General features: G+C 39.9%; 1 protein-coding gene across 3 annotated transcripts in view; it reads right to left on the minus strand.

Annotated features, from left to right (window-relative positions):
* nej (nejire) overlaps positions 1-18435 on the minus strand; it is a 465387-nt gene that overhangs the window by 249817 nt on the left and 197135 nt on the right. For all 3 annotated transcript variants that reach the window (XM_070086767.1, XM_070086766.1, XM_070086768.1), the window contains one exon: positions 13606-13763. In XM_070086767.1, coding sequence (XP_069942868.1) covers positions 13606-13763 — 158 coding nt within the window. The remainder of the gene's footprint in view (positions 1-13605; positions 13764-18435) is intronic.

Here is an 18435-nt window from a genome sequence, read left to right on the forward strand (position 1 = left end):
TGATGGAAAACTTACAGAATTATGTTCTCGCAAAGTTAGCGGTCTCAGTGATGTTTACGCATCGGTGATTTTGCCCACTTTGAGCCCTATTTTCAGCCAATTCCACTATACTAGTCGACAAAAAACATGAATATTTCGCTAGAACTCCATTTTTCTTATCAAATGAATGCAAGAAACCACCCATTTACGGATTTCAACTATCCAGTACAGTGGTCAGAATTTAGCAATTTTGCCAATTTCACACAAATTTCAAAAGAAGCCAATTTCCAAATAGGGTCCAGAATAAACAAGAAAGACATTACTGGCACTAAAATGACATTTCCTCTGTTCATTAGTCATGTCTCAAGGCCCCTCTTACATTCTTTTGCTTTCCACTTTGAATTTTTATTCTCACAAAAAATACAAGATACAGTGGACCCCCAGTTTAGATATTATTTCATTCCAGAAGTATGTTCAGGTGCCAGTACTGACCAAATTTGTTCCCATAAGGAATATTGTGAATTAGATTAGTCCATTTCAGACCCCCAAACATACACATACAAACGCACTTACATAAATACACTTACATAATTGGTCGCATTGGGAGCTGATCGTAAACCGGGGGTCAACTGTATACTGTTATGCAGACTACTGCATTAGTGTAAAAAATGGTATAAATAATATTGGCGCACTTGCGAAAGAATATAAGACTCACCAGTTGACGTGTATTGGACGCTTGTCATGATTTGTTTACTTTTGAACTTTGGTAAAAATCGAACATTTCTGCTACTTTGAGCTCAATTTCAAGGTACTTTTCATTGTAAAACCAGTCAAAATCATCTCAATTTCTGTAATATGTCTTTCCATTCTATAAAATGAGACCAAGAAAACTAGAATACAACTATAAATACCATATGAAAATACAGTGCAAAGTCGCTGTTTTATTCCAAAAAAACGGTCAAAGTTTTTTTTTCTCATTATGCACTGTGTGCTGCAGGATTTTTTTTATACTGTGCACACTGACCACATAGACCCATTCTTTCATATGTAGGCCTACCAGCTTTCTCCCACCAGATCTGAGGGCGCTATAATTTAGGCATACTAGTACGTCAAAAACCCTGGGTTGTAAGCCGTACTAGTATGGCCGAAACCCTCAAAGGGTTAAGGGTTAAACTGCGTCCAACGTGCTAGAATGCAACCGACAACTGCGTGTCCAATGTACTAGTACAGACGACTTTTCATCCCTTCAAATCTGTCACCTGCCAATATTTTTGACCTCAGTACAACTCTTTGGGGTCTTCTACAATCTCATGCCTCTGAAAAAAATATAAGGCTAGGAGGGTCCACACAGTGTATCAGTGTTAAATATAGTTAATGACTAGTACACCTAACTAGCAGAGGTAAACAATGAAACCAAGAGCTGGTGTTCTACCACAAGCTTCCATACCAGCAAACAAGGTGCAGAACCAGCAAACAAGGGTGTGGAACTGCAAAAAAGATGACTTGCTTATTCTAAATTTATTGCAGTTTCATTATACTAATAGTTAAATTCAGCTACAAAGCACTAGAAATAAAGTCATTATGACTTACAGTGGACCCTCAACTAACGGCGGCATTGTCTAACATCAAAATCGACTAACAGCTCTCTTTGGCATCAAAATATTGATTCTACCAATGCTGAAAAACTTGTCTAAAGTCTTTCGTTCTGAGTGGGCCCAGCCACTCCAAGATTCCGTGTATAGCCAGAGTCTCATTGTTTACGAGCCACTGTGGTCGATTCCATGCATACATGTGATATATTTTGTATTATTCCATGTTTTTAGTGCTTGTAACTGCTAAATAAGCCACCATGGGTCCAAAGAAAGTTTCTGGTGCCAGCCCTGTGATAAAGAAGGAAAGAAACACAATAAAATTCAAGAAAAAACTTGTAGCAAAGTACCAAAGTGGAGGAGGAAGAGAGAGGGGACAATGTGCCTTCTGCAGCAATTCAGAGATTCTACGATATGTACAATACTAAAGCAGCATGTATCAATAAAGGCTACAGTGCCAGCCAGTAATGAAGTGTAGAATTAACAGTGTAGCAAGTAAGTTAAGTGAGTAAGCGATAGAAAAATGACACGAAAGTAACTCTCCAATGTTGTTGGATGTGTGTAAAGCCGCTGAACATACGCCAGCCTGCTATCTTCCACTACCCTAAACCTCTGCCAGCCTCTCCTCCATCAAACTAATTAAACATCTCCTCCAAGGTAAGCATAAATATAAAAGTGTAAGCATAAAAGTAAACATATTAAGTGTAAATATAAAAGGACCCCAACAGAAATATGTAAGTCACTCTGACTTTTTTGGGTTATCCTAGGTACTTTACACATATGCTGCTATGTATGATGATCTATGAAATTGTATTTGTGTATACCTGAATAAACTTATTTATAAATTAAAATGCAAATATTTATTTATAAATTAAAATGTAAATATTTCTTATTTATAAATTACATACATTGTTTACGTGTTATAGTGTTGGTGGCAGAAGCGTCCACCTCCAACACGGCTTCTCTCAGTGGCGGCCCTTAAACCCAACAATAACACTTACACCATTTACTCCTCTCATACATTATGACATATTTTATTCATTCTAGAGTAATATCATGTTTCTATGTTATAAATATTGTTTATAATGTCATATTAGATGAATTGTCATAGATAAATAAGCTGAGAGCATGTATAGTCCCTTTATATAAAGGGAAAGGGGACAAAAGAGATTGTAAAAATTATAGAGGAATAAGTTTACTGAGTATACCAGGAAAAGTATACGGTAGGGTTATAATTGAAAGAATTAGAGGTAAGACAGAATGTAGAATTGCGGACGAGCAAGGAGGCTTCAGAGTGGGTAGGGGATGTGTAGATCAAGTGTTTACATTGAAGCATATATGTGAACAGTATTTAGATAAAGGTAGGGAAGTTTTTATTGCATTTATGGATTTAGAAAAGGCATATGATAGAGTGGATAGAGGAGCAATGTGGCAGATGTTGCAAGTATATGGAATAGGTGGTAAGTTACTAAATGCTGTAAAGAGCTTTTATGAGGATAGTGAGGCTCAGGTTAGTGTGTGTAGAAGAGAGGGAGAATACTTCCCGGTAAAAGTAGGTCTTAGACAGGGATGTGTAATGTCACCATGGTTGTTTAATATATTTATAGATGGGGTTGTAAAAGAAGTAAATGCTAGGGTGTTCGGGAGAGGGGTGGGATTAAATTATGGGGAATCAAATTCAAAATGGGAATTGACACAGTTACTTTTTGCTGATGATACTGTGCTTATGGGAGATTCTAAAGAAAAATTGCAAAGGTTAGTGGATGAGTTTGAGAATGTGTGTAAAGGTAGAAAGTTGAAAGTGAACATAGAAAAGAGTAAGGTGATGAGGGTATCAAATGATTTAGATAAAGAAAAATTGGATATCAAATTGGGGAGGAGGAGTATGGAAGAAGTGAATGTTTTCAGATACTTAGGAGTTGACGTGTCGGCGGATGGATTTATGAAGGATGAGGTTAATCATAGAATTGATGAGGGAAAAAAGGTGAGTGGTGCGTTGAGGTATATGTGGAGTCAAAAAACGTTATCTATGGAGGCAAAGAAGGGAATGTATGAAAGTATAGTAGTACCAACACTCTTATATGGATGTGAAGCTTGGGTGGTAAATGCAGCAGCGAGGAGACGGTTGGAGGCAGTGGAGATGTCCTGTCTAAGGGCAATGTGTGGTGTAAATATTATGCAGAAAATTCGGAGTGTGGAAATTAGGATAAGGTGTGGAGTTAATAAAAGCATTAGTCAGAGGGCAGAAGAGGGGTTGTTGAGGTGGTTGGTCATTTAGAGAGAATGGATCAAAGTAGAATGACATGGAAAGCATATAAATCTATAGGGGAAGGAAAGAGGGGTAGGGGTCGTCCTCGAAAGGGTTGGAAAGAGGGGGTAAAGGAGGTTTTGTGGGTGAGGGGCTTGGACTTCCAGCAAGCGTGCATGAGCGTGTTAGATAGGAGTGAATGGAGACGAATGATACTTGGGACCTGACGATCTGTTGGAGCGTGAGCAGGGTAATATTTAGTGAAGGGATTCAGGGAAACCGGTTATTTTCATATAGTCGGACTTGAGTCCTGGAAATGGGAAGTACAATGCCTGCACTTTAAAGGAGGGGTTTGGGATATTGGCAGTTTGGAGGGATATGTTGTGTATCTCTATACGTATATGCTTCTAAGCTGTTGTATTCTGAGCACCTCTGCAAAAGCAGTGATAATGTGTGAGTGTGGTGAAAGTGTTGAATGATGATGAAAGTATTTTCTTTTTGGGGATTTTCTTTCTTTTTTTGGGCCACCCTGCCTCGGTGGGAGACGACCGACTTGTTTAAAAAAAAAAAAAAAAAAAATAAGCTGTAGAGATGATATTAGCATCATAATGAAGCATAATAAACTTGCCTTCCTCTTGCCTCCTACATGTCTATCATACACCAACAAGTCAAGTCAATAAAGTCAACAAAGGTAAGTGTGATGTTAAATGTTCATTTATCCATTTTATTAGTACTTTATATTTATTTGTCATTGTTTTCTGTATGTATATTTATATTTAGTCTTTAAAAAATATATTTTTTGTTAATACTTTTGGCTGTCTGAAACGGATTAATTGGATTTCCATTATTTCTTATGGGGAAAATTAATTCGACTAACGGCTAATTCGACTAAAGGCTACCTCTCTGGAACGGATTAACCCTTTCAGGGTTGGTGCTGTACTAGTACGGCTTGCACGCCAGGGTTGGTGCCGTACTAGCACGCATAAATTCTAGCGCCTTCAAATCTAGCTAGAGAAAGCTGGTAGGCCTACACATGAAAGAATGGGTCTATGTGGTCAGTGTGCTCAGTACAAAAAAAAAATCCTGCAGCACACAGTGCATAATGAGAGAAAAAAAAAAGACCCTGTTTTTCGTTTAAAACAGCGACTTTGCAGTGTATTTTCATATGCTATTTATGGTTGTATTCTAGTTTTCCTGGTCTCATTTTATAGAATGGAAGACATATTACGGAAACTGAGATTATTTTTATTGGTTTCACAATGAAAAGTACCTTGAAGTTGAGCTCAAAGTAGCAGAAATGTTCGATTTTTGCCAAAGTTCAAAAGTAAATAAATCAAGCCATGTGTCCAACACAAGTCAACTGGCGAGTCTAATATTCTTTCACAAGTGCGCTGATATTATTTATATCATTTCTACACTAATGCAGTAGTCTGCATAACAGTAAATCTTCTATTTTTTTGTGAAAATAAAAATTCAAAGTGGAAAGCAAAAGAAATGTAAGAGAGGCCTGGGGATGTGACTAATGAACAGAGGAAATGTTATTTTAGTGCCAGGAATGTCTGTCTTGTTTATTCTGGACCCTATTTGGAAATTGGCATCTTTTGAAATTTGTGTGAAATTGGCAAAATTGCCAATTTCAGACCACTTTATTGGATAGTTGAAATCCATAAATGGGTGATTTCTTGTACTCATTCAATAAAAAAATTAAGTTCTAGCAAAATAGTTATGCGTTTTGTCAACTGGTACATTGGAATTGGCCAAAAATCAGACTCAAAGTGGGCGAAATTGCCGATGTGTAAACATCGTCGAGACCGTTAACTTCGCAAGAGCATAATTTTTTAAGTTTTCCAACAAATTTCATACTTTTGGTGTCATTATGATTGGGAAAAGATTCTTTATTATTTCATAAGATTTTTTCTTTTTTCGAAAAATTTCCAACCCTGAGAACAAGTTTAGGAGGGAGTCTGCCGACCCTGAAAGGGTTCAAGTCATTGGTTGAGAGTCCACTGTATTTCCTTGTTTTAATGATTATTACATTTTAAAACAATTGTAATATCATAGGATTTTGTTGCAAATATGTATTTTACAACAGTCTAGAAAGCACACAAATTACAAACACCCACAGTGTTTCATAACCCCCGAATATTACCACAGACCTAAATTTTTTTCCTCAACAAACTGACCATCTTCCATCAAGCCAGGATGATCCAAAAAACAAGAAACACTTTCATCACCATTCACTCCGTCACTGTCTTGCCAGACACACAGAGATACTACAGCTCAAAACTGCAAATATCCCCATCCCTCTTTCAAAATGCAGGCACTGTAACACTCACAACCCATGCTTCACACCTATATAAGTGTGTTGGTACTACTTTTGCTTCCATGGATAATGGTCTTCATCTTTACAGACTCCTCAGGACACTACTCACCATTTTCCCCCTCATCAATTCTATGGTTTACTTCATCTTTCAGAGATCCATCTGTTGACAGGTTCACTCCCAAATATCAGAAGACATTCATTTCCTCCATACTCACTCCCTCCAATCTGATATCCAATCTTTCATAACCTAAATTTTTTATTACTCTCATTACCTTACTCTTTCCTATGTTCACTTTTATTTCCTTCTTTTATATTTTTTTTTTGTTACACACCAGCCATTTTGCACCAAGGCAGGGTGACCCAAAAAGAAAGAAAAATCCAAAAAGAAAACCCCTAAAAAAGAAAGAAAAAACTTTAATCATCATTCAACACTTTGCCTCTTTGCAGAGGCACCTAGACACACCGGTTTAGATATCTTTCCAAACTGCCAATATCCCAAACCCCTCCTATAAGGTGTAGGCATTGTACTTCCCACTTCCAGGACTCAGGTCCAACTAAATGATTTTCCTGAATCCCTTCACAAACTATTACCCTGCTCACACTCCAACAGCTTGTCAGGTCCCAAAAACCATTCGTCTCCATTCACTCCTTACTTAAATACAGTTCACTAATATGTTTCACTTCGTTGACACATCCTCTACCCTTCCTCAAGCCTCCTTGGTTATCTACGATCCTGCTCTTTGTCTTGCCCTTAATTCTTTCAATAAGAGCTCTACAATACATCTTACCAGGTATACTCAACAGGCTTATTCCCCTATAATTTTTACACTCCTTTTGTCCCCTTTACCTTAATACAAAGGAGAATGCATGATCTCTGCCAGTCACTAGGTACCTTCCCTTCTTTCATAAAATAATTAAATAAAAACACCAACTACTCCAAACTTATATCCCCCATTTGCCTTCAACATTTCTGTCTTCATCCCATCAATCCCAGCTGCTCTACCCTCTTTCATTTTACCCACTACTTCATGCTCCTTCCCCACACTCACATCTGGCTCTTCCTTACTCCTAAAACAGGGGTCGGCAACCCTCAGCCCGAGTGAGATTTTCGTCCGGCCTGCCAACTTAACACCTGGACACTAATAATCTAATTAGTATCGAATACAGATGCAGTAGTTCACTTCAAGGGTAACCCTTCGAGGGTCGGTCCCGTACATGTACGGCTTAACAGCTAGGGTCGGTCCCGTACATGTACGGCTTAACAGCTAGGGTTGGTCCCGTACTTATACACCAAAATTCTAGTGCATTCAAAATGAGCAGGAGTAAGCTGGTAGGCCTACATGTGAGAGAATGGGTCTGCATGGTCAGTGTGCGCAGTAGGGAAAAAAAATCGGGGCGCCCGCATTGCATTGCATTGAGGAAACGCCATTTCAGTACAACTTGTTTACCAGGTCTCATGGTAAGAAACTCCTCACTGCCCTGTGAATTGGAACTTTTTGTTACCAATTAATAGTTCTAACACAGATGGGAAGTGTCAGTGAAGATGAATTTCATGGTTCTGATGAGTTTGTGAATGAAAGTAATGAACATAATACCGGTAATAGTGATGAAAACCCAGACAACCCTCAACCTTCCACCTCTGGTGCTGGGCAGTCTTGTTCATGTGCAGTTGTACCAGAACGAAAGAGAAAACTCATATTTCCCCATGTCCAGAACTCAGATGTGAGCAGTGGCGATGATAATAATAGTGAATATATCTGAATATGATATATGAAGTGGAATATTCTCCAGTGAAGCATCAGTATATATGATGCTACATGCGCTCTGGTAGTGTGCCATATGCTATTCCAAGGGAAAGGAGTACATCTCGGAGTACATCCCATGGCTGTGCAACAGGAACAGATAGTGAAAATGAAGATGATATTGTTACAATTGGGATGGATAATGTGCATGCAATATCAGATGGTGGTGGTGCCATGCGCCATGAGGCACCAGCAGCGCCCCATGCTGGTACCCACGCCGCTGAGTCAGCTCAGCTACAACAAAGCCCACATTCACCCAACCACCACACCAACCTGCATAACCACAACCACAACCACCTGTCAATATCCAGCACCCACCAGCAGACCACATCTGGGATTGGCAGGAAGGTGCCAATTTTGTTCCGAATCCCCATCACTTTGATGGAAGTCAAAGTGGAATATGGCCATCTTGTACACTTGGGAATAATGCCATTGAACTAGAATGTTTTGACTTGCTCTTTGATGAACCCCTGATGGAAATTATTGTCAGAGAAAGCAACACATACTTCGATTACACCATGGCAAACACAATTCTTTCACTAAGATCACAACTACACCAGTGGAAGGAGACAACTGTGGCCGAGATGTATCTTTTCTTTGCCACAATAATGTTTATGCCATATGTGTATAAGCACAGTGTCAAATCATATTAATCGACAGACCACCTGATTGCAACCCCAGCTTTCAGTGATATAATACCAGTGAATCGATTTGTGCTACTATGATGTATGTTACACTTCTCAGACAAAACCAGGCCTGACAAAATAGACAGGTTACATATGTTATATATGTATTTATCCTTCTGAAACAGAAATTCTCTATGTATTTTTATCCCTTCAGGAAGTCTGTTATTGATGAGTCTTTGATTTTGTTCAAAGGCAGACTGTCGTTCAAGCAGTATATACCAAGCAAGAGAAAATGCTTTGGTATAAAGTTGTTTGTACTTTGTGATTTCTACAGTGGTCTTGCATTGGATATTACTGTGCACACTGGAAGTAATACATTGCAAGATACCAGGAAGTTATTGGGTATCTCTGGTGATGTGGTTAGAACAATGACAAAACCACAATCTTGATAAGGGGTATACATTATATACTGATAACTGGTACACAAGCCCAATACCCAGCGATTTTTAGCGCGTGAACATGACAGATGTGTGCAGTATAGTGCGTGCAAATTGTAAGCATATGCCTAGGTTCGAGTTTGGTACTCGTAGAGGTGAGGTGCAGGTGTTTCCTGCCAATGACATCATGGCATTTTGGCGGCATGACAAACGACATGTCACACTGTCGACATCAATTCACTGAAACAAAATGACAGACACTGGCAGGCAGAATAGAGAGACCAATGAATCCATTCTATAACCTGCACCTGTGATGTACTACACCCTCAATATGTGCTCAGGGGGCAAATGTGACATGCAAATTGGGTTTCCTGACTGTGTTTGCAAGAGTTGTAAGTGATACATAAAACTCTTTTTTTCATCTTCTGAACATTTCCATGCTGAATGCTTATAATATGTACAAGTTGAATGTAGGATTTCAGATGAGCAAGGAGGTTTTAGAGTGGATAGGGGATGTGTAGATCAAGTGTTTACATTGAAGCATATATGTGAACAGTATTTAGATAAAGGTAGGGAAGTTTTTATTGAATTTATGGATTTAGAAAAGGCGTATGATAGAGTGGATAGGGGAGCAAAGTGGCAGATGCTGCAAGTATATGGAATAGGTGGTAAGTTACTAAATGCTGTAAAGAGTTTTTATAAGATAGTGAGGCTCAGGTTAGGGTGTGTAGAAGAGATGATGATACTGTGCTTATGGGAGATTGTAAAGAAAAATTGCAAAGGTTAGTGGACGAATTTGGGAGTGTGAGTAAAGGTAGAAAGTTGAAAGTGAACATAGTAAAGAGTAAGGTGATGAGGGTATCAAATGATTTAGATAAAGAAAAATTTGATATCAAATTGGGGAAGCGGAATATGGAAAAAATGAATGTTTTCAGATATTTGGGAGTTGACGTGCCAGCGGATGGATTTATGAAGGATGAGGTTAATCATAGAATTGATGAAGAAAAAAAAGGTGAGTGGTGCATTGAGGTATATGTGGAGACAAAAAATGTTATCTATGGAGGCAAAGAAGGGAATGTATGAAAGTATAGCAGTACCAACACTCTTATATGGGTATGAAGCTTGGGTTGTAAATGCTGCAGCGAGGAGGCGGTTGGAGGCAGTGGAGATGTCCTGTCTAAGGGCAATGTGTGGTGTAAATATTATGCAGAAAATTCAGAGTGTGGAAATTAGGAGAAGGTGTGGAGTTAATAAAAGTATTAGTCAAAGGGCTGAAGAGGGGTTGTTGAGGTGGTTTGGTCATTTAGAGAGAATTGATCAAAGTAGAATGACATGGAGAGCGTATAAATCTGTAGGGAAAGGAAGGCAGGGTAGGGGTCGTCCTCGAAAAGGTTGGAGGGAGGGGGTAAAGGAGGTTTGGTGGGCGAGGGGCTTGGACTTCCAGCAAGTGTGCATGAGTGTGTTAGATAGGAGTGAATGGAGACGAATGGTATTTGGTACCTGACAAGCTGTTGGAGTGTGAGCAGGGTAATACAGTGGAACTTCAAATATCAAACTTTCTTCAGTCCAGAAGGCTGTTCGAGTGCCTTTACCGAATGAATTTATTCCCATCAGGAATAATGTAAATTAGATTAGTCCATTTCAGACCCTCAAAAATACACTTATAAAAGCACTTACAAAAATACCCTTACATAATTGGTCGTGTTGGGAGCAGTTCGATTTTTGAGGTTCCACTGTATTTAGTGAAGGGATTCAGGGAAACCGGTTATTTTATATAGCTGGACTTGAGTCCTAGAAATGGGAAGTACAATGCCTGGGGTTTAGGAGGGGTTTAGGATATTGGCAGTTTGGAGGGATATGTTGTGTATCTTCATACGTATATACTTCTTAACTGTTGTATTCTGAACACCTCTGCAAAAACAGTGATTATGTGTGAGTGAGGAGAAAGTGTTGAAAGACGATGAAAATATTTTCTTTTTGGGTCACCCTGCCTCGGTGGGACGGCCGACTTGTTAAAAAAAAAAACACTGGTCCATTACCCACTATTGAAGACGAGTGATCAGACTGGTTTACAGCAAGCTCCCCTACCTTCCAATTTTCCTCCAACTGGTAGACAGCAAAGCAATCCCACCCACTGTCCTCCAACTGGTAGACAGCAAAGCAATCCCACCTGTTGTCCTCCAACTGGTAGACAGCAATTCACCTCCCACTGTCCTCCAAATGGTAGACAGAAAGCTATCCCACTCATTGTCCTCCAACAACTGGTGGACAGCAAGCTACCCCCCTCACTGTCCTCCAACCACTGGTGGACAGCAAGCTATCCCACCCACTGTCCTCCAACTGGTAACAGCAAGCTATCCCACCCACTGTCCACCAAATGGTTGATAGCAAGCTATCCCACCCACTGTCCTCCAATTGGTAGACAGCAAGCTATCCCACCCATTGTCTTCCAACGACTGGTGGAGAGCAAGCTACCCCCACTCTCCTCCAATGACTGATGAACAGCAATTCCCCCCCCACTATCCTCCATCTAATGGACATCAAGCTACCCCCCCCCCCCATTGTATTCCAATGACAGGTGGACGGCAAGCTATCCCCCACTGTCTTCCAACAACTAGTAAACAGCAAGCTATCCCCCATTGTCCTCCAACGACTGGTGGACAGCAAGCTACCCCTCACTGTCGTCCAACCACTGGTGGACAGCAAGCTATCCTATCCAATGTCCTCCAAATGGTAGACAGCAAGCTACCTCACCCACTATCCTCTAACTAATGGACAACAAGCTATCCCACCCATTGTCTCCCAACAACTGGTGGACAGCCAGCTACCCCCACTGTCCTCCAATGACTGATGGACAGCAAGCTCCCCCCCCCCATTGTCCTTCAATGACAGGTGGATAGCAAACTATCCCCTGTCTTCCATAAACAAGCAAACAGCAAGCTATCCCCCACTGTCCTCCAACAACATGTGGACAGCAAGCTACCCCCCATTTTCCTCCAACAACATGTGGACAGCAAGCTATCCCCCCAATGTCCTACGACAACTGGTGGACAGCAAGCTATCTACCCCCATTGTCCTCCAACAACAGATGGACAGCAAGCTATCCCCCATTGTCCTCCTAGAAGTGGACAGCAAGCTATTCCCCCATTGTCCTCCAATGACTAGTGGACAGCAAGCTATCCCACCCAATGTCCTCCAACGACTGGTGGACAGCAAGCTATCCCACCCACTGTCCTCCAACGACTAGTGGACAACAAGCTATCCCACCCTTTGGCCTCCAACATAAAAACAAGTTGGACTAACAATTCTGATACGTAGTAGCATCTTTTATCAGAAACATAAATATGTAGGAGTCAAGGTAAGATGTGGTAAAATTTTTTTTTTTTTTTATTATCACACTGGCCGATTCCCACCAAGGCAGGGTGGCCCGAAAAAGAAAAACTTTCACCATCATTCACTCCATCACTGTCTTGCCAGAAGGGTGCTTTACACTACAGTTTTTAAACTGCAACATTAACACCCCTCCTTCAGAGTGAAAATATACTGACAAATATTAAACAAGAGAGACATGCAGTACTAGGATATTTTAATGTGTTTCACCATGAAAATCAGGACTGAAGAAGCCATAAGTATTGAAAAGTTTCTTATTATAGTATCCCAATACCGCACGTGTCTTATTTCACATGTAGAAGTCAACCATATTGGTAGATCCTTAACATATACAGTACAATAAACAGTAGTGGAGCCTTATATTTAATCTCTCACTGTGACTCTCTACTTTAGAAATTCCTAAATTTATACTATTACTATGCTTGTCACCTTGACCTTCATCTCTAAGCTGTGTAGTTGTCTTGTGTAGTGCAGCATGAATGGCTTTCTTGCAGTGTAGCAACATGCAGTCTGTCAACCAGAATTTGTTTAACCTATCCATGGTACACATTTCTTTTCTTTCAACGTACCAGCCGTATCCCACTGAGGTGGGGTGGCCCAAAAGAAACAACTAAAGTTTCTCCTTTAAAATTTAGTAATATATACAGGAGAAGGGGGTTACTAGCCCCTTGCTCCCGGCATTTTAGTCGCCTCTTATGACATGCATGGCTTACAGAGGAAGAATTCTGTTCCACTTCCCCATGGAGATAAGAGGAAACAAACAAGAACAAGAATTAGAAAGAAAATAGAAGAAAACCCAGAGGGGTGTGTATATATATGCTTGTACACGTATGTGTAGTGTGACCTAAGTGTAAGTAGAAGTAGCAAGACATACCAGTAATCTTGCATATTTATAAGACAGACAAAAGACACCAGCAATCCTACCATCATGGTACATATTTATAATGTATTTATAAAATAAGGAGCAAGGGGCTAGTAACCCCTTCCTTGTATATATTACTAAATTTAAAAGGAGAAACTTTTGTTTTTCCCTTTGGGCCACCCTGCCTTGGTGGGCTACAGCCGGTTTGTTGAAAGTAGATTTATAAAATAAATTACTGAACTTAAAATTTGAGTATCACCAGCCTGTAGATGGCAGTTCATTTTTTATTATAAAGCTCAAGATTGAGTAAGTCACCTAAATAAGTAATGCAAAACTCCAATTGTCATACCTGTTCTGGTAGCTGAAGTACTTGGCATCCCGAGGAATAGTGCAGAGCTGCTTCCCATAACAACAAAGCACCTGTGGATTGAATGTATACTTGCGACCACAACAATATCCTAATTGTTGCATTACTGGATCAATCTCGGCTTCGAATACTTCTGCAAGCTGTCAAGATGAAAGGATACCAAAAAAATTTTATTATGACTCTACATGAGCATCATCAACTATTAATATGGTACAACAAGCCCTTGGTATTTGCAGAGGTAACATTCCTAAAAACAAAAACTGAAAAATGTCAAAACTACAAACACAAAGAAAACACCTGTTACCCAAAATTATGTGCAGAATGATAAAAAGAAATATTGCAAATGGTTTGGCAAATGTCAAAGCTGTGAATACTAAGAGTTAACTGTACCATTTATGGTAGGCAAATAATCAGTAATTTTCGTATGTCAAATTACTTTTTAAACTAATGTGATGAAGCAAATGTGCTTAATTTCAAAAAGAAAAGATTGAGTACAATATAAAACAATAATAATGAAGCAGCATTTATTTCTATATCACCTAAGCAAGAATGAATAAATGGATACCTTTACTTAAAGATGGGGGAAGGCAAAAATTAGTTCATATTTTATTATTTATTATTATTATCACACTGGCCGATTCCCACCAAGGCAGGGTGGCCCGAAAAAGAAAAACTTTCACCATCATTCACTCCATCACTGTCTTGCTAGAAGGGTGCTTTACACTACAGTTTTTAAACTGCAACATTAACACCCCTCCTTCAGAGTGCAGGCACTGTACTTCCCATCTCCAGGACTCAAGTCCGGCCTGCCGGTTTCCCTGAACCCCTTCATAAATGTTACTTTGCTCACACTCCAACAGCACGTCAAGTATTAAAAACCATTTGTCTCCATTCACTCCTATCAAACATGCTCACGCATGCCTGCTGGAAGTCCAAGCCCCCTCGCTCACAAAACCTCCTTTACCCCCTCCCTCCAACCTTTCCTAGGCTGACCCCTACCCTGCCTTCCTTCCACTACAGACTGATACACTCTTGAAGTCACTCTGTTTCGCTCCATTCTCTCTACATGTCCGAACCACCTCAACAACCCTTCCTCATCCCTCTGGACAAAAGTTTTGGTAATCCCGCACCTCCTCCTAACTTCCAAACTACGAATTCTCTGCATTATATTCACACCACACATTGCCCTCAGACATGACATCTCCACTGCCTCCAGCCTTCTCCTCGCTGCAACATTCATCACCCATGCTTCACACCCATATAAGAGCGTTGGTAAAACTATACTCTCATACATTCCCCTCTTTGCCTCCAAGGATAAAGTTCTTTGTCTCCACAGACTCCTAAGTGCACCACTCACCCTTTTCCCCTCATCAATTCTATGATTCACCTCATCTTTCATAGACCTATCCGCTGACACGTCCACTCCCAAATATCTGAATACATTCACCTCCTCCATACTCTCTCCCTCCAATCTGATATCCAATCTTTCATCACCTAATCTTTTTGTTATCCTCATAACCTTACTCTTTCCTGTATTCACTTTTAATTTTCTTCTTTTGCACACCCTACCAAATTCATCCACCAATCTCTGCAACTTCTCTTCAGAATCTCCCAAGAGCACAGTGTCATCAGCAAAGAGCAACTGTGACAACTCCCACTTTATGTGTGATTCTTTATCTTTTAACTCCACCCCTCTTGCCAAGACCCTCGCATTTACTTCTCTTACAACCCCATCTATAATATATTAAACAACCATGGTGACATCACACATCCTTGTCTAAGGCCTACTTTTACTGGGAAATAATTTCCCTCTTTCCTACATACTCTAACTTGAGCCTCACTATCCTCATAAAAACTCTTCACTGCTTTCAGTAACCTACCTCCTACACCATACACCTGCAACATCTGCCACATTGCCCCCCTATCCACCCTGTCAAACACCTTTTCCAAATCCATAAATGCCACAAAAACCTCTTTAGCCTAATCTAAATACTATTCACTTATATGTTTCACTGTAAACACCTGGTCCACACACCCCCTACCTTTCCTAAAGCCTCCTTGTTCATCTGCTGTCCTATTCTCCATCTTACTCTTAATTCTTTCAATAATAACTCTACCATACACTTTACCAGGTATACTCAACAGACTTATCCCCCTATAATTTTTGCACTCTCTTTTGTCCCCTTTGCCTTTATACAAAGGAACTATGCATGCTCTCTGCCAATCCCTAGGTACCTTACCCTCTTCCATACATTTATTAAATAATTGCACCAACCACTCCAAAACTATATCCCCACCTGCTTTTAACATTTCTATCTTTATCCCATCAATCCCGGCTGCCTTACCCCTTTTCATTTTACCTACTGCCTCACGAACTTCCCCCACACTTACAACTGGCTCTTCCTCACTCCTACAAGATGTTATTCCTCCTTGCCCTATACACGAAATCACAGCTTCCCTATCTTCATCAACATTTAACAATTCCTCAAAATATTCCCTCCATCTTCCCAATACCTCTAATTCTCCATTTAATAAGTCTCCTCTTCTATTTTTAACTGACAAATCCATTTGTTCTCTAGGCTTCCTTAACTTGTTAATCTCACTCCAAAACTTTTACTTATTTTCAACAAAATTTGTTGATAACATCTCACCCACTCTCTCATTTGCTCTCTTTTTACATTGCTTCACCACTATCTTAACCTCTCTCTTTTTCTCCATATACTCTTCCCTCCTTGCATCACTTCTACTTTGTAAAAACTTCTCATATGCTAACTTTTTCTCCCTTACTGGTCTCTTTACATCATCATTCCACCAATCACTCCTCTTCCTTCCCGCACCCACTTTCCTGTAACCACAAACTTCTGCTGAACACTCTAACACTACATTTTTAAACCTACCCCATACCTCTTTGACCCCATTGCCTATGCTCTCATTAGCCCATCTATCCTCCAATAGCTGTTAATATCTTACCCTAACTGCCTCCTCTTTTAGTTTATAAACCTTCACCTCTCTCTTCCCTGATGCTTCTATTTCCTTGTATCCCATCTACCTTTTACTCTCAGTGTAGCTACAACTAAAAAGTGATCTGATATATCTGTGGCCCCTCTATAAACATGTACATCCTGAAGTCTACTCAACAGTCTTTTATCTACCAATACATAATCCAACAAACTACTGTCATTTCACCCTACATCATATCTTGTATACTTATTTATCCTCTTTTTCTTAAAATATGTATTACCTATAACTAAACCCCTTTCTATACAAAGTTCAATCAAAGGGCTCCCATTATCATTTACGCGTGGCACCCCAAACTTACCTACCACACCCTCTCTAAAAGTTTCTCCTACTTTAGCATTGAGATCCCCTGCCACAATTACTCTCTCACTTGGTTCAAAGGCTCCTATACGTTCACTTAACATCTCCCAAAATCTCTCTCTCTCCTCTACATTCCTCTCTTCTCCAGGTGCATACACACTTATTATGACCCACTTTTCACATCCAACCTTTACTTTAATCCACATAATTCTTGAATTTACACATTCATATTCTCTTTTCTCCTTCCATAACTGATCCTTCAACATTACTGCTACCCCTTCCTTTGCTCTAACTCTCTCAGATACTCCAGGTTTAATCCCATTTATTTCCCCCCACCGAAACTCCCCTACCCCCTTCAGCTTTGTTTCGCTTAGGGCCAGGACATCCAACTTCTTTTCATTCATACCATCAGCATTCATCTGTTTCTTGTCATCCGCACTACATCCACGCACATTCAAGCATCCCAGTTTTATGAAGTTTTTCTTCTTCTCTTTTTTAGTAAATGTCTACAGGAGAAGGCGTTACTAGCCCATTGCTCCTGGCATTTTAGTCGCCTCATACGACACGCATGGCTTACGGAGGAAAGATTCTTTTCCACTTCCCCATGGACAATAGAAGAAATAAAGAACAAGAGCTATTTAGAAAAAGGGAAAAAACCTAGATGTATGTATATATATATGCATGTGCGTGTCTGTGAAGTGTGACCAAAGTTTAAGTAGGAGTAGCAAGATATCCCTGTTATCTAGCGTGTTTATGAGACAGAAAAAGAAACCAGCAATCCTACCATCATTCAAAACAGTTACAGGTTTCTGTTTCACAGTCATCTGGCAGGACGGTAGTACTTCCCTGGGTGGTTGCTGTCTACAAACCTACTACTAGGAATATTTATTCTCTAAGTGAATTAATAATCAATTCCCAAGTACATAATTAACTCACGAAATCGTAATGATACGATTGTAAACAAATCATACCACAGGTGGAGTCAGAACTCGCGATCAGAGAGTCATAAAACTCAAGACCAACGCGTTAGCCACTGGGCCAGCTAGCTACAGTAAGATTCATCCAACTAGGTACATTTATACACCATAGTAAGGGTAATATTTAGTGAAGGGATTCAGGGAAACTGGTTATTTTTATATAGCTTGACTTGAGTCCTGGAAATGTGAAGTACAATGCCTGCACTCTTAAAGGAGGGATTCGGGATATTGGCAGTTTAGTGGGATATGTTTTGTATCTTTATAGGTATATGCTTCTAAACTGTTGTGTTCTGAGCACCTCTGCAAAAACAGTGATTATGTGTGAGTGTTGAATGATGATGAAAGTATTTTCTTTTTGGGTATTTTCTTTCTTTTTTGGGTCACCCTGCCTCGGTGGGAGACGGCCGACTTGTTAAAAAAAAAAAAAGTAAGGTTAGCATAGGCACCACTGTGGCCACAAATGCAAGTTTTTACAAACGAATACCCAAGTACTTTACATTCAATTTATTTGGCTAAA

This window comes from Cherax quadricarinatus, chromosome 19, assembly GCF_038502225.1.
Source record: "Cherax quadricarinatus isolate ZL_2023a chromosome 19, ASM3850222v1, whole genome shotgun sequence".
In the NCBI taxonomy this organism is placed as follows: domain Eukaryota; kingdom Metazoa; phylum Arthropoda; class Malacostraca; order Decapoda; family Parastacidae; genus Cherax; species Cherax quadricarinatus.